Below are 25,382 nucleotides of genomic sequence, written 5' to 3'. Positions count from 1 at the left end.
CTCGTAGTCCTCATCAAGTAGGGTTCTTCTCTCTCTAGTGGTCCTCATCAACCAGGCTTCTTCTCCCTAGTGGTCCTCATCAACCTGGCTTTTTTTCTCTCTCGTGGTCCTCATCAAGCAGGGTTCTTCTCTCTAGTAGTCCTCATCAACCAGGCTTCATCTCTCTCATAGTCCTCATCAACCAGGCTTCTTCTCTCTTGTAGTCCTCATTAAGCAGGGTTCTTCTCTCTAGTAGTCCTCATCAACCATGGTTCTTCTCTCTAGTGGTCCTCATTAAGCAGGGTTCTTCTCTCTCGTAGTCCTCATCAACCATGGTTCTTCTCTCTCGTAGTCCTCATTAAGCAGGGTTCTTCTCTCTCGTAGTCCTCATCAACCAGGGTTCTTCTCCCTAGTGGTCCTCATCAACCAGGCTTTTTCTCTCTCGTGGTCCTCATCAACCAAGGTTCTTCTCTCTCTAGTGGTCCTCATCAAACAGGGTTCTTCTCTCTAGCGGTCCTCATCAAGCAGGGTTCTTCTCTCTCGTAGTCCTCATCAACCAGGCTTCTTCTCTCTCGTAGTCCTCATTAAGCAGGGTTCCTCTCTCTAGTAGTCCTCATCAACCATGGTTCTTCTCTCTCTCGTGGTCCTCATCAACCAGGGTTTTTCTCTCTCGTAGTCCTCATCAACCAGGCTTCTTCTCTCTCATAGTCCTCATTAAGCAGGGTTCTTCTCTCTCGTAGTCCTCATCAACCAGGGTTTTTCTCTCTCGTAGTCCTCATCAACCAGGGTTCTTCTCCCTCGTAGTCCTCATCAACCAGGGTTCTTCTCTCTCTAGTGGTCCTCATCAACCAGGCTTCTTCTCCCTAGTGGTCCTCATCAACCTGGCTTTTTTTCTCTCTCGTGGTCCTCATCAACCAGGGTTCTTCTCTCTAGTAGTCCTCATCAACCAGGCTTCTTCTCTCTCATAGTCCTCATCAGCCAGGCTTCTTCTCTCTTGTAGTCCTCATTAAGCAGGGTTCTTCTCTCTAGTAGTCCTCATCAACCATGGTTCTTCTCTCTCGTGGTCCTCATTAAGAAGGGTTCTTCTCTCTCGTAGTCCTCATCAACCATGGTTCTTCTCTCTCGTAGTCCTCATTAAGCAGGGTTCTTCTCTCTCGTAGTCCTCATCAACCAGGGTTCTTCTCTCTCTAGTGGTCCTCATCAAGCAGGCTTCTTCTCCCTAGTGGTCCTCATGAACCAGGCTTTTTCTCTCTCGTGGTCCTCATCAACCAAGGTTCTTCTCTCTCTAGTGGTCCTCATCAAACAGGGTTCTTCTCTCTAGCGGTCCTCATCAAGCAGGGTTCTTCTCTCTCGTAGTCCTCATAAACCAGGCTTCTTCTCTCTCGTAGTCCTCATTAAGCAGGGTTCCTCTCTCTAGTAGTCCTCATCAACCATGGTTCTTCTCTCTCTCGTGGTCCTCATCAACCAGGGTTTTTCTCTCTCGTAGTCCTCATCAACCAGGCTTCTTCTCTCTCGTAGTCCTCATTAAGCAGGGTTCTTCTCTCTAGCGGTCCTCATCAACCATGGTTCTTCTCTCTCTCGTGGTCCTCATCAACCAGGGTTTTTCTCTCTCGGAGTCCTCATCAACCAGGCTTCTTCTCTCTCGTAGTCCTCATTAAGCAGGGTTCTTCTGTCTCGTGGTCCTCATCAACCAGGGTTTTTCTCTCTCGTAGTCCTCATCAACCAGGGTTCTTCTCTCTCGTAGTCCTCATCAAGTAGGGTTCTTCTCTCTCTAGTGGTCCTCATCAACCAGGCTTCTTCTCCCTAGTGGTCCTCATCAACCTGGCTTTTTTTCTCTCTCGTGGTCCTCATCAACCAGGGTTCTTCTCTCTAGTAGTCCTCATCAACCAGGCTTCTTCTCTCTCATAGTCCTCATCAACCAGGCTTCTTCTCTCTTGTAGTCCTCATTAAGCAGGGTTCTTCTCTCTAGTAGTCCTCATCAACCATGGTTCTTCTCTCTAGTGGTCCTCATTAAGCAGGGTTCTTCTCTCTCGTAGTCCTCATCAACCATGGTTCTTCTCTCTCGTAGTCCTCATTAAGCAGGGTTCTTCTCTCTCGTAGTCCTCATCAACCAGGGTTCTTCTCTCTCTAGTGGTCCTCATCAAGCAGGCTTCTTCTCCCTAGTTGTCCTCATCAACCAGGCTTTTTCTCTCTCGTGGTCCTCATCAACCAAGGTTCTTCTCTCTCTCGTAGTCCTCATCAAACAGGGTTCTTCTCTCTAGCGGTCCTCATCAAACAGGGTTCTTCTCTCTCGTAGTCCTCATCAACCAGGCTTCTTCTCTCTCATAGTCCTCATTAAGCAGGGTTCCTCTCTCTAGTAGTCCTCATCAACCATGGTTCTTCTCTCTCTCGTGGTCCTCATCAACCAGGGTTTTTCTCTCTCGTAGTCCTCATCAACCAGGCTTCTTCTCTCTCGTAGTCCTCATTAAGCAGGGTTCTTCTCTCTAGCGGTCCTCATCAACCATGGTTCTTCTCTCTCTCGTGGTCCTCATCAACCAGGGTTTTTCTCTCTCGTAGTCCTCATCAACCAGGCTTCTTCTCTCTCGTAGTCCTCATTAAGCAGGGTTCTTCTCTCTCGTAGTCCTCATCAACCAGGGTTTTTCTCTCTCGTAGTCCTCATCAACCAGGGTTCTTCTCTCTCGTAGTCCTCATCAACCAGGGTTTTTCTCTCTCTAGTGGTCCTCATCAAACAGGCTTTTTCTCTCTCTCGTGGTCCTCATCAACCAGGGTTCTTCTCTCTCTAGTGGTCCTCATCAAACAGGGTTCCTCTCTCTAGTAGTCCTCATCAACCATGGTTCTTCTCTCTCTCGTGGTCCTCATCAACCAGGGTTTTTCTCTCTCGTAGTCCTCATCAACCAGGGTTCTTCTCTCTCGTAGTCCTCATCAACCAGGGGTCTTCTCTCTCTAGTGGTCCTCATCAACCAGGCTTCTTCTCCCTAGTGGTCCTCATCAACCTGGCTTTTTTTCTCTCTCGTGGTCCTCATTAACCAGGGTTCTTCTCTCTAGTAGTCCTCATCAACCAGGCTTCTTCTCTCTCATAGTCCTCATCAACCAGGCTTCTTCTCTCTTGTAGTCCTCATTAAGCAGGGTTCTTCTCTCTAGTAGTCCTCATCAACCATGGTTCTTCTCTCTCGTGGTCCTCATGAAGCAGGGTTCTTCTCTCTCGTAGTCCTCATCAACCATGGTTCTTCTCTCTCGTAGTCCTCATTAAGCAGGGTTCTTCTCTCTCGTGGTCCTCATCAACCAGGGTTCTTCTCTCTCTAGTGGTCCTCATCAAGCAGGCTTCTTCTCCCTAGTGGTCCTCATCAACCAGGCTTTTTCTCTCTCGTGGTCCTCATCAACCAAGGTTCTTCTCTCTCTAGTGGTCCTCATCAAACAGGGTTCTTCTCTCTAGCGGTCCTCATCAAGCAGGGTTCTTCTCTCTCGTAGTCCTCATCAACCAGGCTTCTTCTCTCTCGTAGTCCTCATTAAGCAGGGTTCCTCTCTCTAGTAGTCCTCATCAACCATGGTTCTTCTCTCTCTCGTGGTCCTCATCAACCAGGGTTTTTCTCTCTCGTAGTCCTCATCAACCAGGCTTCTTCTCTCTCGTAGTCCTCATTAAGCAGGGTTCTTCTCTCTAGCGGTCCTCATCAACCATGGTTCTTCTCTCTCTCGTGGTCCTCATCAACCAGGGTTTTTCTCTCTCGTAGTCCTCATCAACCAGGCTTCTTCTCTCTCGTAGTCCTCATTAAGCAGGGTTCTTCTCTCTCGTAGTCCTCATCAACCAGGGTTTTTCTCTCTCGTAGTCCTCATCAACCAGGGTTCTTCTCTCTCGTAGTCCTCATCAACCAGGGTTCTTCTCTCTCTAGTGGTCCTCATCAACCAGGCTTCTTCTCCCTAGTGGTCCTCATCAACCTGGCTTTTTTTCTCTCTCGTGGTCCTCATCAACCAGGGTTCTTCTCTCTAGTAGTCCTCATCAACCAGGCTTCTTCTCTCTCATAGTCCTCATCAACCAGGCTTCTTCTCTCTTGTAGTCCTCATTAAGCAGGGTTCTTCTCTCTAGTAGTCCTCATCAACCATGGTTCTTCTCTCTCGTGGTCCTCATTAAGCAGGGTTCTTCTCTCTCGTAGTCCTCATCAACCATGGTTCTTCTCTCTCGTAGTCCTCATTAAGCAGGGTTCTTCTCTCTCGTAGTCCTCATCAACCAGGGTTCTTCTCTCTCTAGTGGTCCTCATCAAGCAGGCTTCTTCTCCCTAGTGGTCCTCATCAACCAGGCTTTTTCTCTCTCGTGGTCCTCATCAACCAAGGTTCTTCTCTCTCTAGTGGTCCTCATCAAACAGGGTTCTTCTCTCTAGCGGTCCTCATCAAGCAGGGTTCTTCTCTCTCGTAGTCCTCATCAACCAGGCTTCTTGTCTCTCGTAGTCCTCATTAAGCAGGGTTCCTCTCTCTAGTAGTCCTCATCAACCATGGTTCTTCTCTCTCTCGTGGTCCTCATCAACCAGGGTTTTTCTCTCTCGTAGTCCTCATCAACCAGGCTTCTTCTCTCTCGTAGTCCTCATTAAGCAGGGTTCTTCTCTCTCGTAGTCCTCATCAACCAGGGTTTTTCTCTCTCGTAGTCCTCATCAACCAGGGTTCTTCTCTCTCGTAGTTCTCATCAAGTAGGGTTCTTCTCTCTCTAGTGGTCCTCATCAACCAGGCTTCTTCTCCCTAGTGGTCCTCATCAACCTGGCTTTTTTTCTCTCTCGTGGTCCTCATCAACCAGGGTTCTTCTCTCTAGTAGTCCTCATCAACCAGGCTTCTTCTCTCTCATAGTCCTCATCAACCAGGCTTCTTCTCTCTTGTAGTCCTCATTAAGCAGGGTTCTTCTCTCTAGTAGTCCTCATCAACCATGGTTCTTCTCTCTAGTGGTCCTCATTAAGCAGGGTTCTTCTCTCTCGTAGTCCTCATCAACCATGGTTCTTCTCTCTCGTAGTCCTCATTAAGCAGGGTTTTTCTCTCTCGTAGTCCTCATCAACCAGGGTTCTTCTCTCTCTAGTGGTCCTCATCAAGCAGGCTTCTTCTCCCTAGTGGTCCTCATCAACCAGGCTTTTTCTCTCTCGTGGTCCTCATCAACCAAGGTTCTTCTCTCTCTCGTAGTCCTCATCAAACAGGGTTCTTCTCTCTAGCGGTCCTCATCAAGCAGGGTTCTTCTCTCTCGTAGTCCTCATCAACCAGGCTTCTTCTCTCTCATAGTCCTCATTAAGCAGGGTTCCTCTCTCTAGTAGTCCTCATCAACCATGGTTCTTCTCTCTCTCGTGGTCCTCATCAACCAGGGTTTTTCTCTCTCGTAGTCCTCATCAACCAGGCTTCTTCTCTCTCGTAGTCCTCATTAAGCAGGGTTCTTCTCTCTAGCGGTCCTCATCAACCATGGTTCTTCTCTCTCTCGTGGTCCTCATCAACCAGGGTTTTTCTCTCTCGTAGTCCTCATCAACCAGGCTTCTTCTCTCTCGTAGTCCTCATTAAGCAGGGTTCTTCTCTCTCGTAGTCCTCATCAACCAGGGTTTTTCTCTCTCGTAGTCCTCATCAACCAGGGTTCTTCTCTCTCGTAGTCCTCATCAACCAGGGTTCTTCTCTCTCTAGTGGTCCTCATCAACCAGGCTTTTTCTCTCTCTCGTGGTCCTCATCAACCAGGGTTCTTCTCTCTCTAGTGGTCCTCATCAAACAGGGTTCCTCTCTCTAGTAGTCCTCATCAACCATGGTTCTTCTCTCTCTCGTGGTCCTCATCAACCAGGGTTTTTCTCTCTCGTAGTCCTCATCAACCAGGGTTCTTCTCTCTCTAGTGGTCCTCATCAAGCAGGCTTCTTCTCTCTAGTGGTCCTCATCAAGCAGGCTTCTTCTCTCTAGTGGTCCTCATCAAGTAGGGTTCTTCTCTCTTGTGATCCTCATCCCCAAGAAGGATTCAACAGTCCTTTAGGGGATCCTCCACTATTGATACCTGACTTCATATGGAACCACAGGCAGACCATCTCTGTATATATGGGGCACTATGACTTACTGTGACTGCCCAGACTTGCAGAATTCATATCTGCGTGTTCTAATCCATACAGATTCTCAGAGGTACATAACATTTGCTGTCATTTGTAGGCTCTTTCAGCTCCAGCTTTTGCTGCCCTGTGGCTATTCATGATGATCACATCCTCGATATCTCCAGATTATATGTTTCGATAAGTCTCCACTATACCCTGGATGCATCTATGGGTCGGCTCTGCATTCTCACAGTCAGTTAGGTCACCATTATAACTGAGGTTGCCAGTGTCAACAAAGGTAATGGTAATTTTGGAAATCCGATATGGTGTTTGCAAACCACACTCCAGAGATCTCTACCAAAGAAGTCGCTGGATATAAGGATATAAGGATGGTCATGTAATTTTCTGATTAAAATTTTATATGTATATTTTATATTTATCATGACTCATGACGTCAACCCTCCCATCCTCCCTTCTCATGACACTCAGGATTTCACTGAAAATCCGAGTGTTGGGTTGTTTGATTTGGAGAGGGTGACAAGCATGGTCGGTCATGTGACTGATTTGCGTCCCAGTACACGAGCTAAAGGGAGGCTACTCGTGAGTGAATGTTGATATTTACATCCTCTTCAATGAAGGGAATTTCAAGAGATTCAAGTGTTCCACTATGTTCTGATAGAAGAAGGAGACAAGCATAATAAGCATGAGTCACGATAAGTATAAAATATCAATTTTAATCAAGAAATTTCATCCAAGAGTTTTAGTGATCTCACACTCTACATCAGTGGATATCCTCTGAATGCTAGATGTGAGGCCAACCCATTCTTCCTGCCAGAAATCCAGGTACCCTAGGAAGGATTATATAAAGTTTTCCACACCTCTGTCAAGGGAAATAACTCCTGTGCGAGAAAGACAACACAAAACCATACACCTTTAATATTTCATTCAGGTTAAAACTGTAGGTTTAGAAACATGTTTCACAAAGGCAGTTAAGCTGATCTGTCAAATATTCTACTGTCTTTAATAGTACCATATTGTTCATTTATAAGTGGAACAAGTCCTCTGTCAACTGTAATGAAGTAATGTGTATATTCTAGCACTGGCACATATTCTGGTGATCAGTGCCAGAGTTTATTAAGCTGAACTCAGCTGTCTAGGTAACTAACCATTGTGAGTCACTATCTAACAGAGTATCACTATTGTGAGTCACTATCTAACAGAGTATCACCATTTGAGTCACTATCTAACAGACTATCACTATTGTGAGTCACTATCTAACAGAGTATCACCATTGTGAGTCACTATCTAACAGAGTATCACCATTGTGAGTCACTATCTAACAGAGTATCACCATTTGAGTCACTATCTAATGGAGTATCACTATTGTGAGTCACTATCTAACAGAGTATCACCATTGTGAGTTGCTATCTAACAGAGTATCACCATTGTGAGTCACTATCTAACAGAGTATCACCATTGTGAGTCACTATCTAAAAGGGTATCACCATTGTGAGTTGCTATCTAACAGAGTATCACCATTGTGAGTCACCATCTAACAGAGTATCACCATTGTGAGTCACTATCTAACAGAGTATCACCATTGTGAGTCACTATCTGAATCTGGATCCATGGTGCAGGTCGCGATGACACAACTAAGGATATGCCTGTGGATGAGTTACCTCCCCCTCCTCCACCAGAGCTGGAACCAGAACCAGAGCCAGAACCCACACGACCCGTCGCCGTGGTTACAGCACAGCCAAATGAGCAGAAGACAAAACCTGGCAATAAAGGAAAGAAAGGTAGGTCTAGTTCTTTTTATGTAGGGGTTAAGTTGTTTAGTATAACGAGTGACGGGTATTTAGAGTCCGACACAAAACGTTGCTGTTGAAGAACAGAAGCTGAATAACTGGAAACAAGCTGACATTGATGACTGCATTATTCCCAGATGCTTATTGTTTAACTTTGTAATAATTTGTTTCCAACAGAGTATCTTCCTCCCTACACATTGTATATTGTTATGTAAAACTGAGGGTGTCAAACCTCCCTATCTTCCTCCCTACACATTGTATATTGTTATGTAAAACTGAGGGTGTCAAACCTCCGTATCCTCCTCCCTACACATTGTATATTGTTATGTAAAACTGAGGGTGTCAAACCTCCGTATCTTCCTCCCTACACATTGTATATTGTTATGTAAAACTGAGGGTGTCAAACCTCCGTATCTTCCTCCCTACACATTGTATATTGTTATGTAAAACTGAGGGTGTCAAACCTCCGTATCTTCCTCCCTACACATTGTATATTGTTATGTAAAACTGAGGGTGTCAAACCTCCGTATCTTCCTCCCTACACATTGTATATTGTTATGTAAAACTGAGGGTGTCAAACCTCCGTATCTTCCTCCCTACACATTGTATATTGTTATGTAAAACTGAGGGTGTCAAACCCCCCTATCTTCCTCCCTACACATTGTATATTGTTATGTAAAACTGAGGGTGTCAAACCTCCCTATCTTCCTCCCTACACATTGTATATTGTTATGTAAAACTGAGGGTGTCAAACCTCCGTATCTTCCTCCCTACACATTGTATATTGTTATGTAAAACTGAGGGTGTCAAACCTCCGTATCTTCCTCCCTACACATTGTATATTGTTATGTAAAACTGAGGGTGTCAAACCTCCGTATCTTCCTCCCTACACATTGTATATTGTTATGTAAAACTGAGGGTGTCAAACCTCCCTATCTTCCTCCCTACACATTGTATATTGTTATGTAAAACTGAGGGTGTCAAACCTCCGTATCTTCCTCCCTACACATTGTATATTGTTATGTAAAACTGAGGGTGTCAAACCTCCCTATCTTCCTCCCTACACATTGTATATTGTTATGTAAAACTGAGGGTGTCAAACCTCCCTATCTTCCTCCCTACACATTGTATATTGTTATGTAAAACTGAGGGTGTCAAACCTCCCTATCTTCCTCCCTACACATTGTATATTGTTATGTAAAACTGAGGGTGTCAAACCTCCGTATCTTCCTCCCTACACATTGTATATTGTTATGTAAAACTGAGGTTGTCAAACCTCCGTATCTTCCTCCCTACACATTGTATATTGTTATGTAAAACTGAGGGTGTCAAACCTCCGTATCTTCCTCCCTACACATTGTATATTGTTATGTGAAACTGAGGGTGTCAAACCCCCCTATCTTCCTCCCTACACATTGTATATTGTTATTTAAAACTGAGGGTGTCAAACCCCCCTATCTTCCTCCCTACACATTGTATATTGTTATGTAAAACTGAGGGTGTCAAACCTCCGTATCTTCCTCCCTACACATTGTATATTGTTATGTAAAACTGAGGGTGTCAAACCTCCGTATCTTCCTCCCTACACATTGTATATTGTTATGTAAAACTGAGGGTGTCAAACCCCCCTATCTTCCTCCCTACACATTGTATATTGTTATGTACAACTGAGGGTGTCAAACCTCCGTATCTTCCTCCCTACACATTGTATATTGTTATGTAAAACTGAGGGTGTCAAACCTCCGTATCTTCCTCCCTACACATTGTATATTGTTATGTAAAACTGAGGGTGTCAAGCCTCCGTACCTTCCTCCCTACACATTGTATATTGTTATGTACAACTGAGGGTGTCAACCCTCCCTATCTTCCTCCCTACACATTGTATATTGTTATGTAAAACTGAGGGTGTCAAACCTCCCTATCTTCCTCCCTACACATTGTATATTGTTATGTAAAACTGAGGGTGTCAAACCCCCCTATCTTCCTCCCTACACATTGTATATTGTTATGTAAAACTGAGGGTGTCAAACCTCCCTATCTTCCTCCCTACACATTGTATATTGTTATGTAAAACTGAGGGTGTCAAACCTCCGTATCTTCCTCCCTACACATTGTATATTGTTATGTAAAACTGAGGGTGTCAAACCTCCCTATCTTCCTCCCTACACATTGTATATTGTTATGTAAAACTGAGGGTGTCAAACCTCCGTATCTTCCTCCCTACACATTGTATATTGTTATGTAAAACTGAGGGTGTCAAACCCCCCTATCTTCCTCCCTACACATTGTATATTGTTATGTAAAACTGAGGGTGTCAAACCCCCCTATCTTCCTCCCTACACATTGTATATTGTTATGTAAAACTGAGGGTGTCAAACCTCCGTATCTTCCTCCCTACACATTGTATATTGTTATGTAAAACTGAGGGTGTCAAACCCCCCTATCTTCCTCCCTACACATTGTATATTGTTATGTAAAACTGAGGGTGTCAAACATCCCTATCTTCCTCCCTACACATTGTATATTGTTATGTAAAACTGAGGGTGTCAAACCTCCGTATCTTCCTCCCTACACATTGTATATTGTTATGTAAAACTGAGGGTGTCAAACCTTCCTATCTTCCTCCCTACACATTGTATATTGTTATGTAAAACTGAGGGTGTCAAACCCCCCTATCTTCCTCCCTACACATTGTATATTGTTATGTAAAACTGAGGGTGTCAAACCTCCCTATCTTCCTCCCTACACATTGTATATTGTTATGTAAAACTGAGGGTGTCAAACCTCCGTATCTTCCTCCCTACACATTGTATATTGTTATGTAAAACTGAGGGTGTCAAACCTCCCTTTCTTCCTCCCTACACATTGTATATTGTTATGTAAAACTGAGGGTGTCAAACCTCCGTATCTTCTTCCCTACACATTGTATATTGTTATGTAAAACTGAGGGTGTCAAACCTCCGTATCTTCCTCCCTACACATTGTATATTGTTTTGTAAAACTGAGGGTGTCAAACCCCCCTATCTTCCTCCCTACACATTGTATATTGTTATGTAAAACTGAGGGTGTCAAACCCCCCTATCTTCCTCCCTACACATTGTATATTGTTATGTAAAACTGAGGGTGTCAAACATCCCTATCTTCCTCCGTACACATTGTATATTGTTATGTAAAACTGAGGGTGTCAAACCCCCCTATCTTCCTCCCTACACATTGTATATTGTTATGTAAAACTGAGGGTGTCAAACCTCCGTATCTTCCTCCCTACACATTGTATATTGTTATGTAAAACTGAGGGTGTCAAACCCCCCTATCTTTCTCCCTACACATTGTATATTGTTATGTAAAACTGAGGGTGTCAAACATCCCTATCTTCCTCCTTACACATTGTATATTGTTATGTAAAACTGAGGGTGTCAAATCTCCCTATCTTCCTCCCTACACATTGCATATTGTTATGTAAAACAGAGGGTGTCAAACCCCCCTATCTTCCTCCCTACACATTGTATATTGTTATGTAAAACTGAGGGTGTCAAACCTCCGTATCTTCCTCCCTACACATTGTATATTGTTATGTAAAACTGAGGGTGTCAAACATCCCTATCTTCCTCCCTACACATCGTATATTGTTATGTAAAACTGAGGGTGTCAAACCTCCCTATCTTCCTCCCTACACATTGTATATTGTTGCGTAAAACTGAGGGTGTCAAACCTCCCTATCTTCCTCCCTACACATTGTATATTGTTACGTAAAACTGAGGGTGTCAAACCTCCCTATCTTCCTCCCTACACTTTGTATATTGTTATGTAAAACTGAGGGTGTCAAACCTCCCTATCTTCCTCCCTACACATTGTATATTGTTATGTAAAACTGAGGGTGTCAAACCCCCCTATCTTCCTCCCTACACATTGTATATTGTTATGTAAAACTGAGGGTGTCAAACATCCCTATCTTCCTCCTTACACATTGTATATTGTTATGTAAAACTGAGGGTGTCAAACATCCCTATCTTCCTCCCTACACATTGTATATTGTTATGTAAAACTGAGGGTGTCAAACATCCCTATCTTCCTCCTTACACATTGTATATTGTTATGTAAAACTGAGGGTGTCAAACATCCCTATCTTCCTCCCTACACATCGTATATTGTTATGTAAAACTGAGGGTGTCAAACCTCCCTATCTTCCTCCCTACACATTGTATATTGTTATGTAAAACTGAGGGTGTCAAACATCCCTATCTTCCTCCCTACACATTGTATATTGTTATGTAAAACTGAGGGTGTCAAACCTCCCTATCTTCCTCCCTACACATTGTATATTGTTATGTAAAACTGAGGGTGTCAAGCCTCCCTATCTTCCTATCTTCCTCCCTACAGATTGTATATTGTTATGTACAACTGAGGGTGTCAAACCTCCCTATCTTCCTCCCTAAAGATTGAATATTGTTATACTACTGACCTGTTGACCATATTCTACTGACCTGTATACCGTATACTACTGACCTGTTGACCATATTCTACTGACCTGTTGACCATATTCTACTGACCTGTACACCTCATTCTACTGAACTGTACACCACATGATACTGACCTGTAGGCCATATTCTGCTACTAAGCACACAGGATTGTGTACTGTACACTAGGGGTTGTGACAGCACTTAAAGAGTCTGCACACAGAGTTGACTGCAATGGGTTTTACAGTGTATATAGACAAGTTGGGGGATGGAAACCGAGAATATCACTCTTGCCCACTTTGTATATTGCTTCAAGGATGACTACATCTATTCACAAACTCAGTTCTTCGCAATTGCTTTGAAGACATTTCACCACAGACTGACTCAAAACCAGATGTTGTCATATCAATCCTTGAATGTACATGAAAAAACCTGCAGATCAAATATCACTGGAAGCATATTTGTGACACTCATGTTGAACATGTTTTCATTGATTTTGATCTGTTTTTTATTGGTGATCCAGACGCAGCCAAGCTCTTACGTTATGCATGTAAATCTTCTGATATACTCTTCAAATAAACTTTCATCTGTTCTCACATTAATTTTTGAGGATTTAAAACTGAAAAATTAAAAAATTAAAAATGGCCAAAATCTTGTTTGTAGTTTGTAAAGCAATAATAAAAAGAAAGTTAGCTCATGATTCATACATATTTTACTGATGTAGCCTATATGGCATCCATTCTGAAAAATGTCCATCAATAAATTATTTATGAGAACTGGAGAATTTTAGAAAAAGTTACGATGAAAATAGTAGAAAAATTGAATATTTTTACCTTTTTCCCCCAAAATCTGAAAAATGTGAAAAATTTGCCAGGCCTCTTGATCTACATGAAATAGGAATGGTATATGCTACAACCAAGTCAAATTTCAGGCTTGTATCACAAAGTCCACAGTTTGATCTCTTACCTGCTGGGCAAATTAGACCATATACTACTGACCTGTACACCACTCGAAACTCAGACCTGTAGACCATATACTACTGACCTGTACACCACACGAAACTCAGACCGGTAGACCATATACTACTGACCTGTACACCACACGAAACTCAGACCGGTAGACCATATACTACTGACCTGCACACCACACGAAACTCAGACCTGTAGACCATATACTACTGACCTGCACACCACACGAAACTCAGACCGGTAGACCATATACTACTGACCATACACTACTGACCTGTACACCACACGAAACTCAGACCTGTAGACCATATACTACTGACCTGTACACCACACGAAACTCAGACCTGTAGACCATATACTACTGACCTGTACACCACACGAAACTCAGACCTGTAGACCATATACTACTGACCTGTACACCACACGAAACTCAGACCTGTAGACCATATACTACTGACCTGTACACCACTCGAAACTCAGACCGGTAGACCATATACTACTGACCTGTACACCACACGAAACTCAGACCAGTAGACCATATACTACTGACCTGTACACCACACGAAACTCAGACCTGTAGACCATATACTATGCAACTGTTGACCACATTCTACTAACCTCTAGGCCACAATCTACCCACCTCTACACCAGATACGGCTGATATGTAAACCACATCCTACTTACCTGTAGAGCTCTTGGTATTGCTGACAGCTCACTACAGACCTCTAGATAGACATTTTCTGTGATTGACATCAGCTTTTGGTCTTCAGTTACTGTGATTATGAGGTAGGGGAGATAACTCTCTTGCCTCAACTTCAACCCTCTATGTATGAAAAATTTTATATATCTTCCACTAATCCTCTGACAAGGACTGAAGTAGAAGGTGTGTAAGATTTATTATCTTCCACTGATCTGAGTCACCGTTATGACTAGGGTGATAGGTAGAAGGTGTGAGATATATATAACCCACTGATCTTAGTCTTGTGAATGTGGTGAAGGTACAAGGTGTGTGACATATATCTTCCACTGATCTGAGTCATGTGACTATGTTGAAGGTAGAAGGTGTGTGATATATATCCCTCACTGATCTGAGTTATGTGACTATGGTGAATGTAGAAGGTGTGTGATATATATCCCCCACTGATCTGAGTCATGTGACTATGGTGAATGTAGAGGGTGTGTGATATATATCCCCCACTGATCTGAGTCATGTGACTATGGTGAAGGTAGAAGGTGTGTGATATACATTGTATATCCCTCACTGATCTGAGTCATGTGACTATGGTGAATGTAGAGGGTGTGTGATATATGTCTTCCACTGATTTGTGTCATGTGACTATGGTGAAGGTGGAAGGTGTGTGATATATATCCCCCACTGATCTGAGTCATATGACTATGGTGAATGTAGAGGGTGTGTGATATATATCCCCCACTGATCTGAGTCATGTGACTATGGTGAAGGTAGAAGGTGTGTGATATACATTGTATATCCCTCACTGATCTGAGTCATGTGACTCATGTGAATGTAGAGGGTGTGTGATATATGTCTTCCACTGATTTGAGTCATGTGACTATGGTGAAGGTGGAAGGTGTGTGATATATATCCCTCACTGATCTGAGTCATTTGACTATATTGAAGGTAGAAGGTGTGTGATATATATCCCTCACTGATCTGAGTCATGTGACTATGGTGAATGTAGAGGGTGTGTGATATATATCTTCTTCTGATCAGAGTCATGTGACTAAGGGGTAGAAATGTGATGATCTGAGCCTGTGTCTGACTGACTGACTGACTATAGATGCAGTGTGTAAGCATGGTCACGCTGAAGTTCATATTTGACATTTAATTCACACATATTCATATTTCTGAGTTTGGAATAGAGGTAATCTCACTGTAGTACTGGTGGCTTTACTGACTTATTGACTCTGGGCTACTGACATACTGACCTTAGCTACTGACATACTGACCCCGGACTTCTGACATACTCACATCAGCTACTGACATGCTGACCTTAGCTACTGACATACTGACCTTAGCTACTGACATACTGACCCCGGACTTCTGACATACTCACATCAGCTACTGACATGCTGACCTTAGCTACTGACATACTGATCCTGTGCTAATGACATTTCAACTTTGGGCTATTCACATACTCACCTCAGGGTACTTACATACTGACCTTTGGCTACTAACATACTGACCTCAGGCTACTGATATAATATAGTCTACTGACATTTTGACCATGGGCTACTGACAAACTGACATCGGGATACTGACATATTGACATCAGGTTACTAACACACTGACCTCAGGCTACTGACATATTGACATCAGGTTACTAACACACTGACCTCAGGCTACTGACATATATTGACCATGTGCTACTGACATACTGACATACTGACTTTGGGCTACTGACATACTGACCCTGCACTACTTACATGCTGACCTCACATTTTGATGTTAGACTACTGACATTCTGAACTGGGCTACTGACATGCTGACCTCAGACTACTGACATACTGACTTTTGGCTACTGACATACTGGCCTCAGGGTACACCTCAGGATACGTACTGACATACTGACTTTTGACTACTGACACACTGGCCTCGGGTACACCTCAGGATCCATACTGACATACTGACTTTTGGCTACTGACATACTGACCTCAGGGTACACCTCAGGATATGTACTGACATACTGACTTTTGGCTACTGACACACTGAAATCAGGGTACACCTCAGGATATGTACTGACATACTGACTTTTGTCTACTGACACACTGACCTCAGGCTACTGACATACTGACTTTGGGCTGCTAACATGCTGACCTCAGGCTACTGACATACCAATGTCAGGCATAATGACTTTCGGTTACTGTCATGCTGACCTTAGGCTACTGACATACTGACTGTGGTTATTTAACATCCTCACCACAGGCTACTCACCATCCTGACCTCAGGCTACTGACATCCTGAACTCAGGCTACTGATATCCTAACCTTAGGCTACTGACATCCTGACCTCAATTCAGCGTCATTTTAAGCGGCGCTTAAAATGTTGAATAAAACATATTTCACATGAGTAATTGTTAAATATGGTGTTGGAAATCTGAGATCACAACCTAGTCAGGAATTTGGAGTGTACCTTTGATGGTGGCGATATTTCATTTTGACACAAAAAATACTTTTTGGACCAAAGCGAGGGAAGTGTGTTGCCAACCTTTGCTCACTTCACTCGCATATATGAAGACTGGTCATATTCTCTACGCTGCGCAACACTACTTGCGCTACAGTTTGCCTGTGCTCCTGGTATAATGACTTTAAAAATGAGGTCAGTCACTGGTGTGTGTGGCCCAGTCTATTTTCTGAATTCATCATTCTCCATCTGCAATAGCAATGTCCATATGTTTACGGAAGTGACATCACGAGCTACACTCACTCAGACATGTGTAGACCAGTGTAGCATAAACAGCAAACAATGGTCAGATTATTATGCCCGTTGAGACATGCGAACAATACAAGACGAAACTAAAGTATTGTCAGGACACTTGTACTTTGCTGACCCATACTGTTTGCGAAGTGGCTGGGTTGATGGACTGACAACATGTCCAGGGATAACTTTCATGGATATTTATTCCTATCTGTCGAGACACCCCTGGTCAGTTCACCCACGAATCTATGAGAGCCTTCAAGTCACTGAAGGCAAATGAATATATGGAAAGTGGACACCTTTTAAGATGACTTAAGTATATCTGGAATTTGAGGCATTTTATGAAATAGGTATTGTGGGCCGAAGTCAGGTGAATAAAAATATAATCATTTGTACATAACATTTAACACATTAAAAATACCCCTTACTTGGCAAATAATTTATATCAAATTAATTGCCTGTATCCTGCAGCCACTTCTGTTGTCTGCAAGTCTCAGTCGGTATGCGATGAAATTTCAAGCCTGAACCTTTCTTGAAACGATTCATGCACCCCATTGCCACACACAGAATGACCACCCTATAACAAGAATGAATGTCAAACCCGAAAAACAGACCAGGAAGAGTTGTTACTATCAAATGTGTGCAGCTTGTGTGGTTCTCTCATGTTTATAAGAGAGAGATGTTTATTCAAGTCTCACTTCCTGTGCATAATAAATGTGCATGTACACACACATATGCCAAGACTGATTATACACACATATACCAAGACTGATTATACACTCATATACCAAGACTGATTATATACACATATACCAAGACTGACTATACACACATATGCCAAGACTGATTATACACACATATGCCAAGACTGACTATACACACACATTTCATCCATACATCCATCCATACATAGGAAGGCGCATACTGCATGTGCGTGCGCAATGCACACACACACACACACACACACACACACACACACACACACACACACACACACACACACACACACACACACACACACACACACACACACACATAATCATACATAAGGTGGTATGTTCGGAATGTATTTTCCAGAGATCACAAAGCCAACTATATGCATCAATTACATGCAGCTGTCATCGAAGTTGTGTCATGTCTATTGTAGACAAGTTAATTTGCTCATAAACATTGAGTTTTTAAATAAGTTTAAAAACATTTTTTCCCAGGAATTACTTCTATTCTGTTGAGAGACCACTCATGGATAAAACTTGGTAGTCTATGACAGGGCATACTTTATGTTTACTTTCTGCCTACCGCGTCATGTGATCAAAACACTGCCATCACTGTGGTCTGTCCTATGGTCTGTCCTATTGAAGGATAGGTTGTTGATGCATTTGTTTGGGATTTGAGATCTCAAACTGTTTCTTACTGCTGCAGGACAGCTAACTACTCTCAGCACTTTGGAAACAAGCTATTGTTGAAGAGTCTCAACGAAGGCTTTCTAAAATATCCAACCACCAGTCATAAGTCACTGCTGGGTAGGTTTTACTGGACGTTGAACAAGGGAGGAAGTAGGGTGAGGGAGGAAGTAGGGTGTGGAGAGTGGGGGGAGTTGATGAGAGGAATAATCCCACCTGGGTACCCTTACAGCCCCCACCTAGTACAGATCTGCTATAAATGTGTACTGTTACACATCCAACCGAGTGTGAGAAAATTACTCCCACCTACTGCAGACGATTTCCTGTACTATCTAATGGCTAAGTCTCCCCAACTACGCACATAGACATGAAACAGCGAGTTGTGATGCCTGGCCGTGATGTCATGATGACTGCAGCACATGCTTCCTGCAATTACTCACATCATCAAACAACAGATGCTCCCCCACCCCCACTGTGAGGCCTTCCTAGCCCCCTGCATTACCACCAGACATAATGCCCTGTACATGCTACAAATGGAAGGGTGTAGATCAACATGCCTATTTACTGGAACAAGAGTATTTACCAGTCCAGAACAACTATAGCTTTTAGAGAAGATTTTTCTTCACCTGTCCTTCATCAGTTGTATATGTAGTTAACAACTTCTGTTTAAAAATCAAGTTTCAAACATAAAAAATCTGACATGTAAGAAGGTGTCTAGCATTTCATTAAGAATTTGTATGAAACAAAGAGCCAGTATTGTCCCAACTGTGACCCAAGTCCTGTATCTCCCCAACAATAATCCTTGTGGTATCAGGAAGTGAAGCTTGACCACAGGGGAACACATGGTCACTCCCAGCTACCACAGTTATCTCCCTTAGCTTCCAGTTTGACCTCGTGCCAAGGAATGTGACAAGCTCTGTGCCCTGGGTCAACACAACACCCATGTCCACCATGGGAACCAAGCATAACACAAGCCCGACTCAGTCCCCACCAGACACAACTTCCTGTCCCAGTGGAGAAACCCCACTCACAAACCCACCTCCTTTCCCCTCATTTAGCTTTGGCCATATTAAGTATGAGAGCGTGTGTTGGCAGCTAGCAGCCTCACTCTCAGATACAGCACCAGGGATGATTACCCCTCTATTTTGGGAACATAGCTGGGATTCTCACTCTCCCTTCAGTGGAAGGGAATAATTAATTAGTGTTGCTGGTAGGGAGTGAAGCAGGGGGTTAGCTTCAGCAGTAGTAGACAGCTGGTTGTCATTCCATGTGGAGCATTGTCTACACTGCCTCACTTGTAAACAAGACCTGGATTTCTTTTCTGCCATTTTCTGTGAGTTAATACTTAACTAGAAGGTGAGTTGCAAACTTTATGTGGCTTGTGATACTGTGCAGTGTTAGGACTCTGTGGGGTGAGTAGGTAGTTACTCTCTGAAGGATCAGGTTACATTGGTGTGTTGAGGCCAACACTACAAACTCCCCAGCTTACAGTACCAGTTTATTGTCTGTTGGTGAACCAGCTTTTTGCCTTAATAACTAGTTACTGAGCTCTACAAACTCCCGAACTTACAGTACCAACTTATTGTCTGTTGGTGAACTTTATATTTGACTTAGTGACCAGAAGGCCAGCACTACAAACTCCCCAGCTTACAGTACCAGTTTATTGTCTGTTGGTGAACCAGCTTATTGCCTTAATAACTTGTTACTGAGCTCTACAAACTCCCCAGCTTATAGTACCAGTTCATTGTCTGTTGATGAACCAGCTTTTTGCCTTAATAACTAGTTACTGAGCTCTACAAACTCCCGAACTTACAGTACCAACTTATTGTCTGTTGGTGAACTTTATATTTGACTTAGTGATCAGAAGGCCAGCATTACAAACTCCCCAGCTTACAGTACCAACTTATTGTCTGTTGGTTAATGATCTATTGGACTTAGCAGCCAGTTGCCCCCTCTTGACCTTACTCCTAGTTCAAAATGTCCTCAGTGTCTGCCAGAAGCTTGTAGTTTCCATTTCCTTTCTGTCAGATACATCATGCTTACAGCAGGTAACATATGTACATGATCACTGAGGTTGATCATCCTCTCCTTGATTTTACCCGAGAGGAAGTACATAAACACAAGTTAAGCACATACCTATCACCACAGCTCAAATCAGTGGGAAAGAAATGGAATTGTATGTGTTCATGTGTAAATGATGACATGTAATGTCTGTTTTGTGTTTAATGAATGGAATGGAGTACATGTGTGTGTGTGAAGAATCACCTGAAATGTCTGCTATGTATGTGAAAATGAAATGTAATTTCAGTGTGTAAATGACCTGACATATCTGTTATGTGTGTGAATACTGAGGTGAAATATCTGTTATATGTGGGTACAGTGAAATGGAATGTCTGTTTGTGTGTGAATAGTGACATGAAATATCTGTAATGTGTGTGGTGTGACTTCTAATGTTTGAAGTGATGGAAAATGAGGTGAATAACTTAGAAATGGTCTTGGATTGATGGGAAGAATGAATGAATGATAATGAAGTGAAGACCAAAAGACATAGTAAAGAATATATATAAAAGAATATATATATATCATTGTTCACACATGGCAAAGCATTTATGTCATTCTCTGCACACAACAAAGCATTGTGACGTTTTTCTCACAGAGCAAAGCATTCAGATCATTTTTCATTCAGAGAAAAGCATTTGAGTCTTTCTTGTAACAAAATAAGCATTTAAGTTGTTCTCACACAATAAAGCATTTAAGGCTTTCTTCTCACACAATAAAGCCATATGTCATTGTTCACACAAAGCAAACACAATAAAGCGTTATGTCATTTTTAACATTTTGTTATGTTTGAAGAGCAACATAAATGTTCTTCAGAGTGCAAAGTGTGCTGTGTGTGAAAAAATTCATGAATGCTTTGTCGTTTGGGATGAATGACATGAAGAATGTTATAAATGATATTTTGTGTGTAAAGACTGAAATGAGTGAGTATACTCAGTATGGGCCTGATTCCAGGAGCTAGTTCTGATCCTGGTTGACCCACCCTGTCAGTGCTGTATCATTGTAGCAACAGCTGTGTAAATCTGACACATGTGTAACATGAAACCTAGGTGAAGAAGACCATAATCCCAGGTGATGCTCAGCACTGAGAGGTACAGTCTACAGCAGTGGTTACAGCATTATGGATAATTGGTATAAGTGATGGGATATTGTATTCCTACTCTTATCCACCAATCATGTGTGGTATAAGTGATGGGATATTGTATTCCTACCGTTATCCACCAAACGTGTGGTATAAGTGATGGGATATTGTATTCCTACTGTTATCCACCAAAAATATGTGGTATAAGTGATGGGATATTGTATTCCTACTGTTATCCACCAATCATGTGTGGTATAAGTGATGGGATATTGTATTCCTACTCTTATCCACCAAACATGTGTGGTATAGGTGATGGGATATTGTATTCCTACTCTTATCCACCAATCATGTGTGGTATAAGTGATGGGATATTGTATTCCTACCGTTATCCACCAAACGTGTCGTATAAGTGATGGGATATTGTAATCCTACTGTTATCCACCAAAAATGTGTGGTATAAGTGATGGGATATTGTATTCCTACTGTTATCCACCAATCATGTGTGGTATAAGTGATGGGATATTGTATTCCTACTCTTATCCACCAAACATGTGTGGTATAGGTGATGGGATATTGTATTCCTACTCTTATCCACCAATCATGTGTGGTATAGGTGATGGGATATTGTATTCCTACTCTTATCTACCAAATGTGTGGTATAGGTGATGGGATATTGTATTCCTACTGTTATCCACCAATCATGTGTGGTATAGGTGATGGTATATTGTATTCCTACTGTTATCCACCAATCATGTGTGGTATAGGTGATGGGATATTGTATTCCTACTCATATCTACCAAATGTGTGGTATAGGTGATGGGATATTGTATTCCTACTGTTATCCACCAATCATGTGTGGTATAGGTGATGGGATATTGTATTCCTACTCTTATCCACCAATCACATGGATTGTATAGGTGATGGTATATTGTACAATATTCCTACTGTTATTTATCAATCATATGTGGTATAAGTGATAGTATATATTGTATTTCTACTGTTATTTTCAATTTAGTGTGATACAAGTGATGGTATATTGTATTCCTACTGTCATTCATCAATATATTGAGGTATACGTGGTGGTATACTGAGAGGTACACACATTTGGCTTAAAGCCAACATAACGTTTCTCTCAAGAATGTAGCTGGAAGGCAGATAGTTATCTGGTGAGTGTATGGCAGGCTTGCTGTGCTCAGAGATTTCCTCATATTTACATTGTACATGTGTTGGAATGTACCACTTGATTGTCTTCTGTAGTGATCCAAAGAAAAGTTACACTGGTCTAAAATCCTGTTCCAATAAGCAATATACTAATCCTGCTGGTCCAATAGGCAATATACTAATCCTGCTGGTCCAATAGGCAATATACTAATCCTGCTGGTCCAATAGGCAATATACTAATCCTGCTGGTCCAATAGGCAATATACTAATCCTGCTGGTCCAATAGGCAATATACAAATCCTGCTGGTCCAATAGGCAATATACTAATCCTGTGTAATATGCTGATCCACAAGACAATGTGATGATCCACTGTGTTTGTGAGATGAACATTGGTTTGGTGCCAGTGTTGTGTGGTTGTAGGCAGTCTTCACTGTAGTGTTAGGTAAGAGTAACAATGAATCCTGCTGCCACAATAAACCCTCAAACACAAGTTATGAATGGCATTGACATGTACAAGACAGCTATGTTATCTCCAGTGCTGACTGCTCCCCTCTCCCTGGAGTAGGGAAATGTGAGGGGTGATGGTGGCGAGACTTACACGGATAGTTTTCTCTACATCAACACACAGTACATCATAGCTCAACCTACACGAACTTGCATCAACATCAGGAGCAAGTGGTATTTAGCTCCGACTCAATTCAGTATGATGACTTGTCTGAATAAAGTCGTACAAGTAGTGGGGCTGGATGTGGTGGTGTGAGCGATGGGGCTGGATGTGGTGATGTGAGGAATGGGGCTGGATGTGGTGGTGTGAGGGATGGGGCTGGATGTGGTGGTGTGAGGGATGGGACTGGATGTGGTGATGTGAGGAATGGGGCTGGATGTGGTGGTGTGAGTCATGGAGGTGGATGTGGTGGTGTGAGGGATGGGGCTGGATGTGGTGGTGTGAGGGATGGGGCTGGATGTGGTGGTGTAAGTCATGGAGGTGGATGTGGTGGTGTGAGGAATGGGGCTGGATGTGGTGGTGTAAGTCATGGAGGTGGATGTGGTGGTGTGAGGGATGGGGCTGGATGTGGTGGTGTGAGGGATGGGGCTGGATGTGGTGGTGTAAGTCATGGAGGTGGATGTGGTGGTGTGAGGGATGGGGCTGGATGTGGTGGTGTAAGTCATGGAGGTGGATGTGGTGGTGTAAGTCATGGAGGTGGATGTGGTGGTGTGAGGGATGGGGGTGGATGTGGTGGTGTGAGGGATGGGGCTGGATGTGGTGGTGTGAGGGATGGAGGTGGATGTGGTGGTGTAAGTCATGGAGGTGGATGTGGTGGTGTGAGGGATGGGGCTGGATGTGGTGGTGTAAGTCATGGAGATGGATGTGGTGGTGTGAGCGATGGGTCTGGATGTGGTGGTGTGAGGGATGGGGGTGGATGTGGTGGTGTGAGGGATGGGGCTGGATGTGGTGGTGTGAGGGATGGGGGTGGATGTGGTGGTGTGAGCGATGGGGCTGGATGTGGTGGTGTGAGGGATGGGGCTGGATGTGGTGGTGTAAGTCATGGAGATGGATGTGGTGGTGTGAGGGATGGGGTTGGATGTGGTGGTGTAAGTCATGGAGGTGGATGTGGTGGTGTGAGGGATGGGGCTGGATGTGGTGGTGTGAGGGATGGGGCTGGATGTGGTGGTGTGAGGGATGGGGCTGGATGTGGTGATGTGAGGAATGGGGCTGGATGTGGTGGTATGAGGGATGGGGCTGGATGTGGTGATGTGAGGAATGGGGCTGGATGTGGCTATGTGAGGGATGGGGCTGGATGTGGTGATGTGAGGGATGGGGCTGGATGTGGTGGTGTAAGTCATGGAGGTGGATGTGGTGGTGTGAGGGATGGGGCTGGATGTGGTGGTGTGAGGGATGGGGCTGGATGTGGTGGTGTAAGTCATGGAGGTGGATGTGGTGGTGTGAGGGATGGGGCTGGATGTGGCTATGTGAGGGATGGGGCTGGATGTGGTGATGTGAGGGATGGGGCTGGATGTGGTGGTGTAAGTCATGGAGGTGGATGTGGTGGTGTGAGGGATGGGGCTGGATGTGGTGGTGTGAGGGATGGGGCTGGATGTGGTGGTGTAAGTCATGGAGGTGGATGTGGTGGTGTGAGGGATGGGGCTGGATGTGGCTATGTGAGGGATGGGGCTGGATGTGGTGGTGTGAGGAATGGGTCTGGATGTGGTGGTTTGAGTGGTGGAGGTGGATGTGGAGGTGGGAACGGCCATGTTATCATATTGCAAGGTTACCATTCTCTCCATATGATAACCGTTGGTACTACATGGTGATCATTCTCTCCCTAAAATAACCATCGGTACTGCATGGTGACCATTCTCTCCATATGATAACCATCGGTACTAAATGGTGATCATTCTCTCCATACGATAAACATGTTGTCATATTTGCATGGTGACCATTCTCTCCATATGATAATCAGTGGTACTACATTGGTGACCATTCTCTCCATATGATAACCAGTGGTGACTACATGGTGACCATTCTCTCCATATGGTAACTATCAGTCCTGCATGGTGACCACTCTCTCCATATGATAACCAGTGGTACTACATGGTGACCACTCTCTCCATATGATAACCAGTGGTACTACATGGTGACCATTCTCTCCATATGATAACTATCAGTCCTGCATGGTGACCACTCTCTCCATATGATAACCAGTGGTACTACATGGTGACCATTCTCTCCATATGATAACTATCAGTCCTGCATGGTGACCACTCTCTCCATATGATAACCAGTGGTACTACATGGTGACCACTCTCTCCATATGGTAACTATCAGTCTGCATGGTGACCACTCTCTCCATATGATAACTATCAGTCCTGCATGGTGACCACTCTCTCCATATGATAACTATCAGTCCTGCATGGTGACCATTCTCTCCATATGATAACCATCGGTACTAAATGGTGATCATTCTCTCCATACGATAAACATGTTGTCATATTTGCATGGTGACCATTCT

At 43.4% G+C, this 25,382-nt stretch overlaps 1 protein-coding gene across 1 annotated transcript in view; it reads left to right on the top strand.

Moving 5' to 3' along the window:
- Positions 1-25,382, top strand: part of LOC137269884 (unconventional myosin-XVI-like) — a 268,971-nt gene that overhangs the window by 204,242 nt on the left and 39,347 nt on the right. The window contains exon 33 of the mRNA XM_067803717.1: positions 7,640-7,801. Within this exon, the coding sequence (XP_067659818.1) occupies positions 7,640-7,801 (162 nt within the window). The remainder of the gene's footprint in view (positions 1-7,639; positions 7,802-25,382) is intronic.

The sequence above is a fragment of the Haliotis asinina genome, unplaced genomic scaffold (assembly GCF_037392515.1).
Source record: "Haliotis asinina isolate JCU_RB_2024 unplaced genomic scaffold, JCU_Hal_asi_v2 scaffold_18, whole genome shotgun sequence".
Classification (NCBI taxonomy): Eukaryota; Metazoa; Mollusca; class Gastropoda; order Lepetellida; family Haliotidae; genus Haliotis; species Haliotis asinina.
This window is presented reverse-complemented; position numbering and strand designations above follow the sequence as displayed.